The 20917-nt window shown below is 40.3% G+C and overlaps 1 protein-coding gene across 2 annotated transcripts in view; it reads left to right on the top strand.

Moving 5' to 3' along the window:
- Positions 1 to 20917, top strand: part of PTPRT (protein tyrosine phosphatase receptor type T) — a 477129-nt gene that overhangs the window by 353812 nt on the left and 102400 nt on the right. For both annotated transcript variants that reach the window (XM_048498724.1, XM_048498723.1), the window contains one exon: positions 6813 to 6842. In XM_048498724.1, the coding sequence (XP_048354681.1) occupies positions 6813 to 6842 (30 nt within the window). The remainder of the gene's footprint in view (positions 1 to 6812; positions 6843 to 20917) is intronic.

Below are 20917 nucleotides of genomic sequence, written 5' to 3'. Positions count from 1 at the left end.
CTACTTGTCCTTTCAGATTATGAAGAAACCACTTTACTTTTTGTTGAATTTTGTTTGTACAATAAAAGAATTATAAATATTGTAACTTCTAAAGAGATGGTAATTACTGTGAGATATATATCCATTTTAGAAGTCTATGGATATTCTAAAGGCATACATTCATTTTAATTGTGGAAGCAGGTCAATATGTGCTAATGAATGCACCAATGAGAAGAATGGGGCAACCTCTTACATCTATCAATTCGAACTGAGCGGGGATTTTTATTCCATTTTCTGTCAAAATGGAATAAAGTGAAACAATAGACCTGAAACAAAACCCCTTCTGCTGTCACAATGGAGGCTATCCAGAGCAGGGGTCCCCAACCTTTTTGGGCCTACAGGCATATTTGGAATTTTGTCACAGCAAAAAAATGATGACCACAAAATGGCTGTTTCAGGAGGCAGAGCCAGCCACAAAATGATTGCCACAGCTTAACTTCAGTAATACAGTAAACAATTAAAAAATCTGCCTAGCCAATCAGATCTCCAATAGTTAATCAATTGTTTTGCTGGGCAAAAGCCCTACTACTATCTTTATCTTTATCTTTATTAACCTTTAATAGGCATAAATAGATCAAGATTTACACAGACACATTCTTCAGTCTCAAGTATAGTTCAGTAGCAAGAAAATAGACCACATAACTTGACAGTTGACTTCAAGGGGTTCAAATCACTTCAGTTTTTTTTTAAAAAAAGAAATAGCCAGAGCAAATGACAATAAATACCCCTACACATCAATGTAAAAATACAATCTAATATAAAATTGCAATAAAAATAGATCTGTTTAGCAAGTTAAGAGCAAAATGATACAGCAATAGGTATCCTACCATGCAGATTAGACAGATTGGAGAAGATACCTATCTTTTATAAGAAGTTCTACGTTTGTTTTATGTATCATATTTTATATTTAAAAATTTGATTCTGTGCCAAATAATAAAAAACCAATTTGGTTTAGTGTACTGGTATTATATATATATGTATATATATATATAAATACAGTTAAATATATATATATATATATTTAAAAAATACAGTTAAAAGTAATAAAATGGGAATAAATTAGCACTTTAAAATGATTGTCAGGTATAGAGCTACCACACGTGTTGTATGAGCATTGTAATCTCCAAGAAGAAAATGTATGGCAACAATAGGGTTAGAAATTTTCCTCGCCACTAATAAAGGGTGAATTAATCTGAGACGCGCATCTGCATTTATTTGACACTCTAGGAGGACATGGGTAAGAGAGTCAATGGAGCCACAGCGACAGTGTCTTTGTTGTTTTGGAATTTGGTGATACCTTCCGTTGGTAGAGGCTGAAGGAAGACTGTTGAATCTGGCTAACGCCCTACTACTAACTAAAAGTACTTGATAGACACAAGGAAGGTACTGGCAGGTGCCATAGTCCCCATGGCCGCCACGTGGGACCCCTGATCCAGAGCAGTTGCTTCAAGAAATAATTACAGGAACAGCAAATGGGAGCATAATGGGCTGCAGTGAAAGGGAGAAGGCAAGGAAGTTATGCTTTGTTTGGGTCCAAGTCTCTGTGTATAACTAAGCATAATATCACCCTCCAGCCAGATCATGCCCCACACAAATATGAAAAGGGTGCTTTTTCTGTATGGGGCTATTTCTTTAAAGGCTGTAAGAACATAAGAGCCTGCTGGATCAGACTAGAGTCCATCTAGTCCAGCACTTTGCTACTCACAGTGGCCCACCAGATACCTTTGGGAGCTCACATGCAGGATGTGAAAGCAATGGCCTTCTGCTGCTGCTGCTCCCGGGCACCTGGTCTGCTAAGGCATTTGCAATCTCAGATCAAAGAGGATCAAGATTGGTAGCCATAGATCTACTTCTCCTCTATAAATCTGTCCAAGCTCCTTTTAAAGCTATCCAGGTTAGTGGCCATCACCACCTCTTGTGGCAGCATATTTCAAACATCAATCATGTGTTGCATGAAGAAATGTTCCCTTTATTAGTCCCAATTCCCGACTCCATGTAGTATTCTCCACTCTAGCATGAGAAGCATAGTCCATGGTCCATCCCATGCCAATGGTGAAATGAATTTGTAGTCTTCTGAGAGAGCAACACAGTAATGATCATGAAGTAATACATGAATGGGACTAACATCTGTACAGGATGTACCATTTAAACATTTAATTTAACTTACACTATTCTTTGGATTCTTCAAGAAACTCTTGTGTACTTCTCTTAATGCTGATGAAATAATAAAACCCACCTTTCAGGACTAAAACAATCCGATTAAAAGACTGATTCTTTTGCAGTTTAAGCACATTTTGCTTGTATGTTTATAGTTAAATATGCACCCTCTAAAGAAGAACACTTACTAAATACAGATTCTAGATGTCCCAGAAGTGGCAGGTAACATCCCTCTCTCTCCCCAAGGGAGACAATAAAAAAAACCCAACCCAACCAAAACAAGGGAGAACCAGAATTAGACAAGTATTCAGATCTTTGTGGAAATACAAATATTTTTAATAAGCTATATACTATACAGATAAAAGATGAACCATGTGCTACATGTTAGAGAAGAAAGCTGGAAGGCCATGGTTTTGGTGCAAAGAAGGGACAACATGTGAGAGGAAGCAGGTGATTATTAGGGCTTTGTTGGACTTTCTTGTTATCCTATATCTTTATGCTCAGGTAGGGATGATATTTTCAAAGGATGAAACAAGTATCTAGATTATATCATACATGTATATATGTTTTCCAGCTGGACCCAGCACAGAGCAGGAAAACATGAATGTGACATACAAATGCAACTATAGGAGCTTCCACATTCCTTCTCATTTCTCTACAATTAATAGCACCCCATATAGGGAAGAATAAGTGAAGAACTGTGCTAAGAGCATTGCAGTTTACAACACTGTATATATTTTAGTCCCTCATGTTTGGGATGTTGCTTGTTCTGTTCTTGTTGGAGTTGCTTGAGTTCCTGTTGTTAATTCCTTGTTTATTTTGGGATCATCGTGTTTGCCTCGGGCCGCTTGAGTTTTGACCATGAAAACCATTGTCATGGAAACTCCAATCTCATGTAGTCGCAGAGATCAGTGCATGAAATATCTGTCATACTTGTGTTTCAGAATCAGAAACACTAAGCAGCAGTGTTCTTGTTCCTGAAACTTGAATGGTCTTAGAATTGCGAAGGACTAGATGGTAGCTAGAGATCTCCTGCTATTCCAACTGATCTCCAGGTAACAGAGATCAGTTTACCCGAGGAAAATGATCACTGTGGATGGTGGACTTTATGGAATTATACCCCATTGAAGTCCTTCCCCTCCCCAAACCCCACCTTCCGCAGGCTCTACACCCAAATTCTCCAGGTATTTCCCAACCCTGAGCTGGCAATCCTAAATTTAAGTCTTGCCCTTTTCACACCATTACCATTCAAATTTGGGTAGAGCCTAAACAATAGAAGGGAAAAATTGTTAAACAGCTTAGTTACTATAAAGACCAATCCAATATATCATCATAAAAATTGACTATCAATGTAAGAAATTAACAGTTACATTTTAGCACATAAATCTTTTTGCACAGTACTGGAAGGTTTTTTTTAAAAAATCTTTCAAAAATTGTGATACAATTTATAGAAGGAAAAATCATTTGAGTTGGTTGATAGGAATGCAATAATGGAAAAAATTGTTTACAGAATGAAAAGAAATTCTATTTAATTCTATTTAATCATTATAAAAATAGACAGTGCAAGAAAGCAATGAAGTATTTTTAGCAGACTCAGAGAGCACAGAAGAGAATTATTATACATTTTTAATAAAGCTAGGAGTTATTCCAAAATTGATATATCCTTGATTTTTCCAGCATTAGGTAACAAAGTTTTCAGTACTGTTATCAAGAATAGCCCTATGTAGTGTAGTAGATGATGTTATCTCTGAGTAATATCTACAAGTAATATCTACAAGTTTCATTCACCAAATCACACCTGGGACTGAAAAAACCCACCCGCAAGACAATACTATCAACCACACCTTTGCATAGCAAGTTCCACCCAAACACTTACTGATTGTTTCCCCACCCTGGGACATGGGCAATATATACCCCACTAAAACATTCTCTTCTCACTGGACACAGTGTGTAACAGATGCCACACCACAGCCACAGAAGATGCCAGCCACAGATGCAGGCGAAACATTAGGAACAAGATCTACCAGACCACGGCCACACAGCCCATAAAACCCACAACAACCACGGCCACACAAGTTTTTCGGTGTCCTTGTGGGTACAGTAGTCTATGTAGAGAATGGGATCCCCATTTTGGTACTGCACTGCTAGGCACACCAAGAGATGTCTGGATGACTGGAGACACTGCTGTCTTTAAAAAAGGCTTCTCCCAATTCACCATGGGTTGGGTTGGTAACAGCCCCCTGCTTGGTGGGCATTCCTTTCCATGCTTATTCTATGTGGGATATCTGATCCACGAAGACCAGTAGCAGAAGCTTTTTTGAAATTTTTGATATTAGTATTTTTAGAACTGAAGCCAAAGTATTTCTTAAGAGTTCTAAGATATCCCCTTTATTTTGTTTTGTTCTACCTCTGTTTTTTTTGTTCCTAAAGAAAAACATTCCCTTTGTGTAGATTTCCTGTTACTTGAGTTCTCAGTTTCTTTGTTGAGCGGTAGGTGGGTGAGGGAGCAGAGTAGTATACCTCTAAGCAAACTATTCAGCATATATGATCTGTGCTCCTTTTATGAGATATATATTGTTAGCAGCTGCAGGGCTCATTAATAGCAGGATCAGACTAGCTGGGGTACAGATGGTTTGAAGAAAATGTAGTTAGGAGACAGTTGTCAGTGCCTCTCTGCTAACTTTAATGGAAGTACTACTTCTGCAGATGTAAGGTTACAAAATTATCAGGGGAAGTTCTATGGATCTCTGAGTGAGCAAAGTATCTCTTATCTCCAGCCCTCTCTTGCCATGTCCCACTTCTTCCCAGTTTTCCCTTTGTGCTGGTAGTAACACCCTGCAAGGCATGTATCTCACTGGTGGATTCCAAATGGGCCAAAAACAGTGGAGTGCAGTCAGCGTAAATGGAAGTGCAGCTGCCCCGGGGTGTTTGCATGGTTTGGCGTCCTGTGGATAGAATGCAGATTGGCCAGGCCACAGGGCCTTTGCACGGAGGCACAGTGGGGTGGAGGTGGGGATTGTTGGCCATCCGTTCCTGCATCGTATGCAGGAATGCACACGTGAACCCCCACAGCCACGCTGACATCCCGCGAGACCTGGATATGCCCATGTGTACCTGTGTGGCTATTCAGAAGTGAGCCAGAAATTTAAAAAAAACCACCAGCATGGCCGAAGCAGAATCATCTCCTGCCCGACTGTTCGCTTGGTGCCAGTTGCAGAATGATGTTTTTGAAAAGACTCATTCATTTAGCAAGTCAGATATATGCTGGTTTGGGGGGTGGGGGAATAGACCGTTGCATCTTCACTTCAGCAGCGATAGCTGTGCAAAGTCCTCCCAAAAAATAGTGTTTTCACACTACTGATTTTGGCCCATGCAGAATTCGCCACTGTGCTGTCATTCCCTGTCCCCTCCCCTGTGGGTGTAGCTGTGTGTACTTTCTCTACAGAACAGTGATCTTATCCTGCCTTGCTGAAGACAGAACCATACTCAAAATTAACTGTTCTTAGAATGTGGTCCTCCAGATCACAATTGGTATAAGAGCTTTGAGTATGGTTGTGCATTACTTAATACTGAAATGTTTCTAGATTACATAATGTGATAGATTTCTGCAGCAGAGTTATACAATATGATTTTTGGGTCAAAAATTTGACTTAAGTATTTGAATCAATTGACAGACTTTTATGATTTCTGTATTTTTTTTCTTTTTTTACAATACGAGTAGTTTGTTGTATGGTCACTGTTTTCTTGTGTTATAATTTAAGAGGTAAATAATTCTAGAAAGACACTAGCCACGTACATTGGCAGCTGTGTGGGCTGGCCCAGTTGTGCTATAACTGATGGTAACTGATTATGAAACCTTGACTCTGCATCAGTGGAATACCATGTATTATTATTCAGGATTGTACTCAGAATCTCACAATTGTATGCATGCATGATTTGATATTTTCTACAAGAACTGAAACCTGTGTACAAAGTTTCTAGAATGTTTCATATCCAAAGTATGCATGCAGGTAGCTACCACCAATTGTTTGGGCACTGTTAGAATCATTGCTAAGGTAAAAAATCATTTCAGGCATTCAAAGGCAAATCATTGCTACATACAACACACTGTTAGAAATTATGTTGTATCCAGTTTATTGTTTTTTATAGCAAAGCACTAGAATTGCTTGCAGGAACAATCCCAGAACTGGAAAATGCCATGCATGACTCAACCGAAGCACTTAGCATCCTCCCCATTTCAGCTTTTCTTATTTCTGTGGCTAGCATATTTGCAATCATTTTTTTTTCATTGAGATCTTGAGCTATTTTGAAACAGTAGGTAGATACCATCATTGTACGATGAGGAACTCAAAGTGCAGTGAAGTGACTTGCCCAGGACCATGCACTACAGTAGTGGCAGCTGTAGGGTTAGAACCCAGGAATTCCTCTTCTAAGTGATCAATTACCAGACCATAGAGTGGAGCTGGAAGTCATAGGTATTCAAAGTAAACTGGGTAGCACTGCAATGCTGTAAACATTTCAAAAGGAGCACCATTGATATAAAGTCTAATCATGCTTTTTTCCCTCTTTTTCCACTTTTGGACATTTTCTTCATCTGGCTGCCCATCAATATTTAGAAGAAATGCATATTCCTACTCGTATTACTTGTAAGTACCTAGCTGGATATGATTTTCCTTGAGCATGCTCATTACAGCTGCTTTTTAAAAAATATTATTTTATCACTTACCCTCATTTTTGCCATTTGTTCATCTTTGTTTTTGGAACACTTTGCATTTTCCTCTACATTTAACCCCTTATGATTAGAAAAAGTAGCACTGTATCACTTTGTTTTGCAGTTTAAGTTCTTCCACTTCAATGCTCACTCCACTTTTGCAGCCTTGTTGAATAAATTATCTCTATTTGTATAGGTTATTGGACAGTTAATAACAGTCCAAACATCATGCTGTTGTATTTATCTTCTAAATCTTCTAAAAAATAGGGTCACTGAAAGCAGATGAAACTCAGTGTGATGTAGTGACTGGAGCATAGGGTTAGGGTATAGGAGACTCAGGTTCAAATCCCCATTCTATCATGGAAGCTTGATCACTCTCAGCCAGCAAAGGTAAAACGGAGTATGGGTGAATCATGTTGTAAGTTTCTTTGGGTTCCAAATCAGGAGAAAAATGGGATGTGAATATCTAAATAAATAAAATGTTGTGCATTTGACTTCATTGGGTGAGACAAGGACAAAGACAAACTCCATTCTGGATAGTTACTGTATCCCCCATCATTACACAGCTGTGTTAAGTATGAAGTTTTGTGAATCTCCTCTGAGGCTGGGTTTTGGGAAATAATTGGAACACAAGAAGCATCAAACCAGTAGTCCATGTACTTCAGCATCTTGTTTCACACAGTGGCCAACCACTGTGGACTCTCATGAAGCTATGCTTGGATCAACCAAGTGAGAGACTGACCAGATTAGATCAACCACAGTGATGAATGCAAAGGCACCCTTCCATTCATAGAACAATTTCTTTTGTGACTGAAAAACTTATTCTAGGTGCAGAAAGATTTTTTCTATGAGCATCAAGATGTCTTAGGAGTCAGCTGTATGTTTAGTTCCAACCTAGTGTGAGAATGAGGAGGATGAGGATTAAACATACCTGAAACCATAGGCTCTCTGCTCATGAAACCGAAGGCCCATATTCTCAGGCATGGAGGGAAATAGGTTGTTCAGTGGATGGGAAAAGACACTGAGCACATTGCTGGAGGAACTGCTTTTTGAATTTAAATAGTAAGACAGAAATGAGAATGGAGGAGAAATGAATAAAAGTAAAAAACAGCATGATGCTGCTCCTGTTTTGTGCGATCTGAGATGTCTTTGTGGGAGAGTGATCAGTGAGTACACTGTTGAAATTTTTCTTTTGGATGCTCAGAGATGTTCTGGCAGGAAAGCTGGGGGATATCATCTATTATAATATTGAGAAAATACAACTTCATGGGTTTCATGAACCACATAGAGGTTATTTTACATTGCCAATAGGACATCTGTCTACATTACTTACAGTGTTCTAGAATTTCACCACACACCTGTCAACAGCATGGATAGAGAGATTCAGCCATGGGGAAGCGGCAACCATGCTATTCCAGTAATTCAGGAATCACCCTGTTGTGTGTGCATGAACTACAGTGGGAATCATCTCCTGCAGACTGAGGGTAGCTGGAATTCCCTGCTCTCACTGGTATGGACAATGCATCCTGCAGAGAAAACTCTGTGTACAACCACTTTTTATTCAAACACTCTGAAATAGCCCAATCATAAGAGCTGCCTCACATGGTAGCAGTAGCACATGGTTTTTACCACCTACGTGATTGCTTTCATACTGATCTGGCGATATGTAAGCTTCCACAAACACTGGTTGTAGCTGCACGCTTACATAACATGCCCTCCCCATGGGAAAGTGAGCCTCTGGTATTTTAAGTAAAGATTTAAGAATAATAGAACCACATGCGTAGGAGATTTATATACAATACCAGAGTGTTTCAACCTAAAGTATCTTGCCTGCCTCTGTGTGGTGATATACATTTTACATCTGTACATCTATAGGAATCTGTGCAAGATTTTACTTCTTCCTGTCAGTCTTTGCCAATAGTGTCTACTCTTATTGCTTGGCAACTGCAAAAATCCTTTGCAGTTTCTCCCATGACATTTTATTTGAGTTTTGCCTTTGTGTGTGGGTGGAGAAATTGACAGGCGTGTGCCTGCCATGTATGGATGAACTTCCTCATTGAAGATTTTCATATTAAAGGTGTAAATATGTCCAGTATAGATCAATCAGGTAAGTAAATCTGGGTCAACTGGGTGAGGCATGGAAGATCAGGGTCTCCCAATTTTTTTTTTAAAAAAAATTAAAAGCAGAGTGGCATGGTGGTGTGTCTGAATAATATCAGGGCTTTGCATCATTTTCATGATCAGCTCTCCAGTTTTGATATTTGTTTCAATAGGGAAAATATACCATGTTTTTTTCTCTCCTTGCCCCCTCCCCACCCCATGTAGGGATTTTGACCCACCCCACCTCAGTGCTATAATATGATGCTAGCATAAAAACCTAGTTGCCTTTAACTTAAAAAGTGGTTTGAATCCTTACAGTCATATTTAGTTTGAACCTTGGATATATAAGACTAGGGCCCTCTCCACATGGGCCAAAAACAGCGTCTCAGGGACAGCAAAAACGACTTCCACGAGAGAGCGTTTGCACAGGACGCGTTGCTGTTGTGCATCAGTGCCGTTCCTGGCTTTCCCCAGGTGGCATGAAGCCGCCCCTGAAAACCTCGCTCAATGAGCGACGTTATTGATAAACAGCATCTTACAGTGGCGTGGTTCGAACCGCACCGCCGGGAAGCTACTGCTTTCCCCGTTGGCTCCACTCACCTTCTTGTGCAGCATCCCTCTGGAGGGCTCCAGAGGGATGCTGCACAAGAAGCTGAGTGGAGGGGGACCACCGAGAGGCAGCTGCGCGCAGAACCACCTCTCCGGCTGCTGGGGAAGTCAGGGCTGCACGCACGCTAGCGTGAGAACGATCCCTGATCCAGTATGCCGGTGGAGGTGTGTATCCGCACATGTGCGGAAAGGGCCTAACAGTGCAACCCAATGCAGGGTTACACATTTGTAAGCCCATTGACTACAGTGGATTTAGTAACTGTTCAGGATTCTACTGTAAAATGCATAAATCAGTTTAGAGGCAAGTACTTTGTTTTAACTGGCATAGGCATTGTGCTTCTTAATGGATTTCACAAAGACTCTGTCTTCTGATTACAAAAACCAATTCCTAATATACATTTTATAATAGTTAACAAGAAAGAGCCAAAATGTGCCATGTGGCTTAGTTAAGAATGAATCATAAATATATTTGTTTAGCATCATTTTTTTATTTCATGCCATTAGAATCTCTAATAGCTGTAATCCAGCTTTAAAACAGCATTAGCATTTAGCAGACAATTGCTATAATATTTTATGTATATTGGATTATTTTTTTCTTAATAGTGCATTCATAAAAGCCTTATGATTTCAAATTAGTAAAAAGGCAAGGATATGTATGTTCCTTCCTCTCCCATAGATTAATTCTGTTATGGCCTGAAAATAGACAGTCATTTTGGCAACGTCTGTGCAGAAGATTCATTCTCACTCACATACATGCACACATTAAAAGGATTTTAAAAAGAAAATATTAACAGAGTTTTATATGGTTTCTGATATGCTAGAATGACTATTGAAAAAATGCTTCCTTCCACTCCACAATACTACCTCTAAAATGGCAGACACAACCACAACCCATAAACTTGGAGTCAGCTTATTCGGTCTGCCACCTCCCCAGTCTCCCTGTATGCTGGAGAGCCCTGCAGGCAAAGGTGTGTGCTCTGCCCGCACTGGTGCTGGGCAGGGGTGTACCGCCTATGGGGACATGGGGTAACCCATGTCCTCAGGCGCACATAGACCTGGGCACTTGCACCAGCTCCAGGTGGTAGGCCTGGAGGCCGACGGTAGCTCCGAGTGGTGGACCTGGATGCTGACAGCAGCTCCAAGCAGTAGACCTGGACGCTGGTGCAAACTCCAGGCAGTAGACCTGGACGCTGGCTCGTGCTCCAGGCAATAGACCTGGGCTCTGGGCAGTAGACCTGGGCAGCTGCAGCGGGAGGGATTCAGATTTTGTCCCAGGGCTCCATTTTTCCTAGATACGCCTCTGGTGCTGAGATCCTGGCCTCCATTGTTGTTCCATTGCTGCTCCTTCATGGCAACCCACCTTCTTTCAATTCCAGCAAGGTGAAGAGCAAGCCCACTCTCCACTTGTCTCTTGGAGTCAGCTAATTCGGTCTGGCCTGCTGCTGGTTCTTGGCCAAGCAAGGTGACCCCCACACTCTTGCACACAGCCACAGCTGCTGCTTCCACCTCTGGCGGGGTTTCATCAGTGAGGCTTGCCCTTCTTTTTGGAAGTTCCTGTAAGTTTCTTCTTTTCCTCCCCCATGACAAGGATGAGAGGCAGTCAGCAGCCTCATTGCTACTCTGTTCCTTTAAGAAACTGTCTACTCTTCTTTTTTTTGATAAGCCTGCAAAAGCACCCGTCTGCTCTGGCAGGGATACCAAACTAGAGAAACAGACCCTCAATCAACAGTGGGCCCTGCAGAAAATTTACATAAGCCCTGCCTGCTTGATTGGGGTTTGACTTAAGCTTTCCTGGATAATGTAGCCCCCCTGGCAGAGAACTATTGGTGTTGTGAAGGACCAATTTTATTTCCACTGCAGTCTCATGCATAAAGTAATAGACAGAATCATTTTTAAAAGAAGTGAGGTTATTTATACCAACAAATTTGAGAAATGACACCATTTACATGTTGAATCTTTTTCTATTTTCTGTAGGCAAGATGAAAATAAATAAAACATCTATTTTATTTGTATTTCTAGGATGCAGTCTGCAAACTGCTACTATTGTACCATCTTTTGTACATTTTACAAGGGCTTGCACAAGGTTCTCATGCCAAAGCCCTATGAATTGAATGTAATTGTACTTATTATAAGAGTTCTTTTCTGTTTCCTCAACTGCTGAGAAAACAGCAGTTAGCACAAAAGCAGCACTTTGTTTTGTACAAGAGACCAGAAGAGATGTCTTAAGGCTTAAGAGTGAGCCCATCTACTCTGAGGCCAACATGAAGTCTTCCTACTTTTAAAAATCAGTCACCTTTATTGTCTTTTGCTGTCTTTCCTCCCTACCCCATCCATTTCTCCTACCATCAAGTCATGATCCCTATGGCAGAATGACACTTTTATTAGTGGGGAAAAGATGGTTGATTTCCACCAGTTTCTCCTTCGTAGTTCTCTTTAATATCATATGTAGGGATGTGCACTTCAAAAAAACTGTATAATAATTTCAGATCCAGGTTTGTATTATCTAGATTTTTGGAAGTGTTGTTACCATTTGGGGATTTTTTTCCCCCTTGGGTAATTTTTTGGGGTACTAAAAATTCAGGACTATTATTTTTCAGGACTATTCTCCCCCACCAAGACAACATGAGTGGAGAAGGAGGGAGGGAAAAAGAGGTAGCCAGTTTTGAATGCCAGCATTGGAGGCTTCTCCCTGCCATTTCCCATTGGAAACGTCTTGCCATTGGTAGCAACAGAGTTTTTCCCCCAGCCAAAAAAGTGATGGACTTCTACATTGGCCATTTCCTTCCCCACAACTGGAGAGGGTTTTTTTTAAATCAGCTAATTAGTAGCGTTATATCAGTAAAAAGTATAACAGTATGTGTACCAAGTTATCTGAATCCTCAGTTTTCACATATATTGCTATACTGTAACATTGATATAACTCTATTCAGTCAGAAATTAAAAAAAATAAAACTGTCCTCTGTAGAGGTGGGGAACCTCTCCACCTCTACAGGCCGCTGCAACAGCCAAGCCTCCTGTAAGTATAGGAGCCCACTAGCCCACTTGCCATTTTTCAGCTGTGGGGAAAGTTCTGCTGCCTTCATTGCTGTGGAGACAGGTCGAAACATCCAGCAGGCACAGTGCCAGCATGTTCTTCCCTTTCAGTTTTAAAATTTAAAAAACCATGGATGAATGCCAAACTCTCTGTTAACATCTTTCTTGTGAAACCAGAGCTGTTTCTCAGACTAGTTGCTTGTCTTTTGCTTCACACTCCAGGACACTGCCAGAATTCCAGGAGATACATTTTTGCTCCTCACAGAATTTTGTGAGTGCTTTGCATCTTTCCAAGTGTCCCTGAGCCAACCCAAAACAACCAGTTTGGGGGATAGTTTTCAGCTCAAATGTATCCAAATGGATACCCTTAGTGTCTTGTAGGAGTACACATCAGGATCTATGCAGGCTGATAATATACTTGAAATATTTTGGCTCAACCCTGGTTTAACAATAAAAACAGTCCCAGAATTCTGGGAGTAACAAGAGGGAATCTGGGAGTCGTTCTCCATCCCATTGTCCTGCATTTTTTGTTTTTATTTTTTAATGAAGGAAAGGAAGGCAGCTGTTGAGAATTACTTCTGTTGGAGTCTTGTGAATGCATGGCCAGGTGCTGTTGGCAGCCAGGAGCCTGTGCACTAAGCTGATGGCTCAGCAGCCCTTCTCCAACTGTTGGGGCTGAGGTGGGCTTTACCTGCAATAGAAGAAAGGCTCGGCAGCTACTATATGTCACTGCACAAAGTCCTGCCTGTGTTCCCTTTTATTTTTTTAAAATTTTTAATAGAGAAGACCTTTTTTAAAAAAAAATCTGGTTAGGATTTTTTTTATAATGCATGCAATTCCTCAATTTGAAAATTGGGCCTGAAACAGTGTCCCCCCAAAAAAAATTTCATCAAAACAAGAAGCATTTCCTGTAGAAAACACAAATTAAAAATTGAAATGAGGTATTTGCAGCGCAGACCCTTAGTGTTCCCCTTTCCCAGGCATAAACTTCAAGGTTTGCAGAACTGGGGAGCAGGCGTGCACCATTGACTTCTCTGTGTGTGCTTTTGGATCCCACTGTATATCAGGGTATCACATTTGTGCTAACCCTACACATTATTTTCATGTTATACTAAGGAAAGGAAGGAAGGAAATCAGAAAACAATGTTTTTGTTGGCTCTAAGCTCATTCATTATATCTGATCCATTTCATAAATATGTAAACAGTAGTACTTAAAGAGAGTATAGCAGTTCAAATTTTAAGATAATCAGTTGCATTAACACGTATGTAACTATAGCATGACTTGAATGAAATTCAGTCCTCTTTAAATACCAGTCAGACTTTGGGAAAAGTTTCTTTCATGGTGTCTTGAAAGCATTTTAATAATCTCTATCCTCCCATTCCCTTCCATTCTTGGACAAGTGAAACATATACACTGATTCCTTGGCACTGACGTTTTACTATTTCATTTGTGTCAGTACATATTCTCTTACATTCTTCTTTAAAGAATCCTCCTAGACATTATTCCTTCATGTGCCTTCCATTTCTATAATGAACAAAATGCAAATGCTTCTTCTCAGTGTTTGATAACCGGCTGGGGAGTTCCTACTACCTTCACATTTCCTACAGCCCTGTAATCCCCCTGGGACTGACACTGTGATGAAAGCCATTTTCCTTAGATGTTCTAGTTGTGCTTATAGATAGCTGGACAGAGAAGAGATCAGGAGCTGTCAGTGATATGACTTGTCAGCAACTCAGATAGAGCATTCCAATTGCCTTATTTGTGGAAGGGAAGCACTTTTCAAATAAATGCCGCTGTCATTCAGAAGACAGCTCAACACTCTGGCAGGCTGTCTTCTGTATATGATCAAACTCTAGCAGAGAAGCATATTTTAACCTTTCTGTTATTTTTAACCTTTTTTCATTTTAGAAGGACTCTTGTGGGTTGGGTCCATTTTTTTCTGGGAACACAGCAAGTTTGCAGAAGGGAGCTTTGTGGCCTTCCCTTTCCCAGTGCCCTAGACTTGTTCAGAAACTACCCATTAACTCTTGCAAGCACCATAAATCATCGTCAAGTACCTTTATGTGAGCTCAGAAAGCTTTTTGGATACATTAAAAGCTTGCATGAATATAATTTCAGCCAATTCATTTTTCTTTCTGTTGCCCACTCCCCCATGCTGCATCCCACTGAATGTTTCAGCAATATCCCCTACTTCCCAGGATTGGCTTGGGGAGGGTAACCATTATGGTACCATTGTGGTACAATGCTGTGCAAAGCCCTCGTACATAGACGGAGCTTGTTTGTTTTTTCTATGGGGACATGAAGGAGGGAGAGACTCTAAAGAACTGATATAATACTCTTCTTTAAATTCAGAGCCAGTAATGGGATAATCGTTATTTTTTAAATCCTCAACTTTTCCTTGCTTTTCTCTCCTTGTTACAATAACTCCACATGTTGAATGATGAATTTGCACCCAAGTTTAGAGGAACTGTGATTGGGATGTTTTGTATTTGTATTTCAATTTATACCTCGCCCTATCCACGCAGGGCTCAGGGTGGCAAACAGCATAGCAAAACAGTACACATTAAAACAGAGTAAATATGAATAGAATACATGAAACTAAAAAATAAGAAACAAATACAGATGGCGACTTAAACTTATCAAGCTTAACAATTTGCAAGTGACAATAACAGCAGCACTACATCAATACATATCAGTACTAAATCCATTCAGCAATACATTATCAGTGTATCAGTATAACAAAACACCAATGCATGGACAATATATCAATACATTAATAGCAATACATTAACAATATAATGATACCATAACACTATATCAATGTGTTAACACTAAACTAAACTACTACTATAATTGCTTCAAAAAGACAACCTAACAATACTGCCCAAATTACTCCAAAGGAACTAACATGAACTTACATAGAACTTACACTTACAGCATAACCCTCCCCAAACAGTCCCTGAATAGGCCTGTTTTTGTCTTAGAAAGGCATGTATCTAGGGTGGGGTAGGTCAGGCTCAAGCCTTGAGTACCACTTTGCAAAGCCTGAAGATTTGTGCAGGCAGCAGCCCAGCAGCAGGTGGCATCAGGCAGGCAATGGTAGTTCCAGGTGCAACAGAAGAGCACCAGGCTGTAGTAGATGCCCATCTGGGAGTGAAAGCAACAAGATCAGCGCTGCCTCCACCCACACTGTGGTGCCTACCTAAGGGGCTGCTTGAATCAGCCAAGGTGGAGCCATCTCTGCAAGCTGGTCTGGCCGCTCTCCCAGACCTGGGTACTCACAGGCTGCTTGTCAACTCCACCAACCTGGTGGCACTCTTGCCCCCTGTCTGAGTAACAGCAGTAAATTTGCCTGTCCTTTGCGAAAGCCAGCTCTCAGGACCAGTAGCAAGGACTGCCAATGCTTCACCTCGGTGCTTTGGGAGAGAGGGGGGATGCAGTTTTATGCTCTCTGGGGGGCACAGTTTCAGTGCTTGCTCTGGGCACTATTTTCTATACATACACCCCTGGCTCTTGATCACTTTCAGCACCGCAAATTGGAACAGAACTAAAAGAGATGAATGTTTTTTTTTGTTATCTAAGCACACCTCTTCCAAAATATTTAAACACAAGACTTGTATATGAATAAAAACCCAAACCTTTGAAACTGAAAACATGTAGTGGTATGAAAAGGATTCAGTTCATCTCACTGAATGGTCCATTGCACAGCTTTTCCTGTGCAGGTTTCTTTGCTTCCCCACTCTCCAAAGGTTCCAACTGGTGTTGACAAAACTTCAGTTGGTTTATGAGCTGGGTGAAGGATATGTACCTCTACTAAACATTTCCTTTCAAAATCCAAGTCCAGGCCAATGTTTTGGGTTCTCCTGTTTCCTCTACAGGGGCAACGAGATCTCTTGGAATGGCTTTGCTGCAGATGCGCCTTTGAAGCCCAAGTATTCCATTCTGCATGGGCCATTCAAAATCAAAACAGTATTGTTCATTTCCTGAACAGCAAAGTGAGCTTGCCAGATCCAGTCCTTTATCCTTTAACATCATTTTGAAGGAACTGAAGCATCAGGGCATCCAGCCAGCTAGTGTCAGAAATAATTTGAGCCAAATTTAATAAGCAAATCTCACCTTTGTTTACAAACCTTTATAAAGCATCAATGGCAATTCACCCCAGCAGTCCAGAGTGCTCATTACTGAGGACTCATTCATTTTAGATTAGCATTTCCCACTGAGAAATCTGCAGAACTCCTGGTGTCAAAGCAATTCATGTAGCCCTGTTCTATTAGCCAATCCAACAGACTGCTGTCACTCCAGAGCATATGGTTCAGAAATACTGAAGTCATTGTTGTATTAAATTGTGATAATATATAAAACCAAGGACAAAGGACTACCATTCTTGGCTGAAATGTCACTAGTGTGTGTGGTTGAATTGTTATCCATTTCCCATTCGGAACAAGCATACATTAAAACCCCAAGACAGTACTTGACCACACTCTTTTGGAAGAACTTTCCATGACATCCAGTGGAAACTACTTCAGAGTAAACCTTCGTTTTATTTATACAGGGTTATCAATACGCATGATGCTGTAAAAAAATAGTTCCTGCTCTCTTTAAAAATGTAACATAAAATGGAAAACAAAGGGAGGAAAAAGCAGTAGAGGTAGAAATAGATAAGAAAAATATGTATTCATTGAAATTATAGAGGATTCGGAGAATGTTCAAAAAGTGAAGTTTTGAGGTGGGATTTGAAGGAAGTGAGGGAGTTGGAATTATATTGGCACACTGAAAAACAGTTCTGGGCCTAAGGGGCCACAAAGAACAAAGTGCTGGGACATTTAATGGAGAAGGGAAATGTTGGATTGCTAAAGGTTCTAGAGCTAGAGAAGCAGATGTCAAAGGCATGGGTTTACTGGGGAATGACAGTGGAGAGGAAGGACATTATCATGAAGATAAGGTAAGAATGGATAGCTTGTGCTAGTGGACAAGAAACCAGTATAGAGATTTAAAGACGGGCATCAGGTAGTAAGAGAGGTGAATTATTTTTGTGGCAGTGCTAGGGGGCTGAAAACAGACAACCATAGAAGAGAAGTCTGAAAAACCCAGATGAGAGAGTGTGAACTACATTGTGAAATATAGTTTTTATAAAAGGAGTGGAGAAGAAGAGCTGTAAGTTTTGCAGGGTTATAAAATACAACCAACAGACTATGAGGAATAAAAGAGAAGTAGGGGAAAAGATCAATCTGTGACTTTATGTTTGTGAGTGGATGGTGAACAGTGCACGAGGAAAAGAAGGCTTGGGAGGAAAAATGAGACAGTTAATCTTGACCATATTAAGTCTGGGATGATAATGAGTCATCTATAGATATGCCCACATTGACCAGTGTGTATGAGAGTTGATGATGCACAATCCAAAGGGTAGCAGAAGCATGATGGGAAATATGTGGGAGAGGACTTGGTTTACCATTCTAACTAGCTAGTTTTTCACAGAAGTAGGAAACGTAGATGCAGATTATACCCCTGCTTTATAATTAGTGACATCTCCACAAGAGAAGAAATGTATCAGCTGCTAATTTCTGGCTGAGTTGTCTGTTTAGCCAACTCAGAGTTGGGGCTATTGAGATCAGCTCAAGAGTAATGGAGCCCATACCATACATAAATATGGATGGATTTGTGTCTCATTTCAATTTTTTTTAAAAAACAAATTAAATAATGGAAGATTTTTCACGACTTCAGCTGAACTTTCTCATTATATTTACTGTACTTACCCATAATCAGTAATCTGTTGAAACCATCAAATAAATTGCATGCATATGTGTTAAATTACATGTGTTCATGCAATTTTTACCAACATTCTAATCTGGAACAAGATGTAGTGGCAAAATGTGAAAGATTTCTGGTGAGACCTCAGTCCGGTTGTTGTGCTTCCCACATGCTGAAGAATGAGGTAGAAATTAAGTGGAAGAACAGCTAGGTGAACCGTATCACTTCAGACTACAGGTGAGGTATCATGATTTATCACCTTATGGATTGGTTCCCTGTAGCAAACAGGAAGAGAGTCAACAGGAGCAGTTTGTTGTGTTGGTTTTCAGTTTCATTGGAGGTTTTTAAAGTGAACTTTTAAAGCATCCCTTCCCTTCATACTGAAGTGGTTTGATCCATTCTATTACTCCAGGGCTCCATCATTATCTTAGGTGGATAAGATTTTTTTCCATTTTCATGAGTCATTCTTTGTTTCTAGTAGTGCAGGCATTCCAGTCAACCCAAGCAAATGTTATTCTCCAATGTTCAATCACTGATATAATGAGTAATTTTTTGGCATCCCAAGCTATAATATTTGAATGAGCCCTCATTTACTGTGACAATGGATACTATTACTATCTTCTAAATGCTGCTCTCTCATGCCATTCTTAAGATGGAAAAATGTTGTTCAAAATACAAAAAGCTGCCTCCCTTAGAGCAATGTAGCCCTTTTTAATTTCTAATCATAGTAGCTTTTTTTCTTGTCAGCAGGCCAGAGACCGACACTTAAGGCTGACCATGTGCCCCATAAAACACAAGGAGAAACGTGTTTGAATTTAGATAGAAATCTTTTTTTGTTTTAAAAACTCTAACATACGGATGTGATGCACTTGAAAACACAGCTTGATGTAAATTCTGAAAAGCTACCACTTTCCCCCTCAGTACTGACTTCCCAGACCAGGGATGCATGAACATGAAAAATGTTTTAGGTTGACCTATATGCAAAGTCCAAATTGTGCTTACCTGATTTTCATTTTCATTTGAAATGTAGTGTTGGAAGTAGGTTTTATGGATTTCACATGCCACCAAAATACAAATGGGTTCTATAACAAATCAAGCCTAGAAGCTGAAATAAGTAAACTGAGGCTATCGTACTACTTACATAGTGAGAGGACTTATTAGACAAGACAGTGAAAGCCCCATTCAAAGGGGGGGGGGGCAAAAGGGTTCATGGAAGTGGTGTGCTCTCATGCCGGCACATTTGCCCACCCCAGGGTATTTGCTCCAGCAGAGGGGGAGATGCTATAGCAACCAACCATCCCACACCTCCACCACTGCAGAACCCAAAAGTCCAGTCTGTGGCAAACTTCGCTGGCATTTCGATTAGACATCAGCATGGGAGGAGGTAGGCTGGGGCATTCCCGGTGGTGACTAAAGTCAGCTCCTTCCTGGGACTGGGGCCAGTAACATAGCACACCAGCCCTCAAACTTATACCACACTTTCTGTGATGTAGATCTGTTCAGCCCTATGTGGCTTTTCGCCAGCAGGGAGATTTTAAGGCATTTCCCTGCTCCCCACACCATGAAAAGGCCATTATGGAGATGGTGGGGCAGCACCACATTGGTGCTACAGCCCACTGCCTCCAGGTTTGGATGTGGCTGTAAGTCTAGTAAAAGTTGAAAACAGTAGGAAAATAGGAAGACCCATTATGAGATGTGTGTGTGTAAGTGCCATCAAGTCGCTTCTGACCCTTGGTGACCCTATGAATTAATGTCCTTAATTGATCTGAACAAGGCTGTTAAATGATGAGACATTTTGGAGGTCATTAATTCATAGGGTTGCCATAAATTGAAAATGACTTGACAGCATATTAAGTGTACATGATTTTCTTTTTCAAAAAGGAATTCAATAATAAGCTTTCCTCATGTATTCTATACTTGTTATTTTTAGCATTTAGCACTTTCCCAGTCTGTTGGTGTGTACAGATGATGATGTTTCCCTGTGAAAGGCCATCTAGGCTTTAGACCATATAGATGCATGTACAGCCTGCATATTTCAACACTTCTTGGCTTTTAAATGCCTGCAGTGTTAAATAAACATGGTTGATAAATAATTGAAAAGATGGATTTCCTATTCATGGATGAAATTAATTTTTAGTTCGAGAAAGACATATGATTTAGGTTCATTTATGAGCAAATAAATTTTGTTTATGTGGGGGAATTCACATAACTTGATTTCATTATTAAGTCTTCCCTACAGAAAAAAAGACTAAAGCACCTGCTTAAAACAATCTTTCTTTTCCTCTTCTTGCTTTCATTTGTTTTGTTTTCTTATCAATGGAGGTCATGAGAGCAAAGATCTTTACTGGTGTGGAGCATCTGTGTGATATCTTTCTGGGCTGTTGGTTTATAGAATGTCACAGATTCATTTTTAAACAGTTTCCCCCTTCTGATATGAATGAAGACTGGAGCAGTCAAATGTCAACAGAAGCTTAGCTGATCATTCTTCTTGGTTTTCATACTGTTGGCAGCTGGAAGTA

This window comes from Sphaerodactylus townsendi, linkage group LG05 (assembly GCF_021028975.2).
Source record: "Sphaerodactylus townsendi isolate TG3544 linkage group LG05, MPM_Stown_v2.3, whole genome shotgun sequence".
Classification (NCBI taxonomy): Eukaryota; Metazoa; Chordata; class Lepidosauria; order Squamata; family Sphaerodactylidae; genus Sphaerodactylus; species Sphaerodactylus townsendi.
Note: the sequence above shows the minus strand (reverse complement) of the source record. Positions and strands in the feature narration are given on the sequence as shown.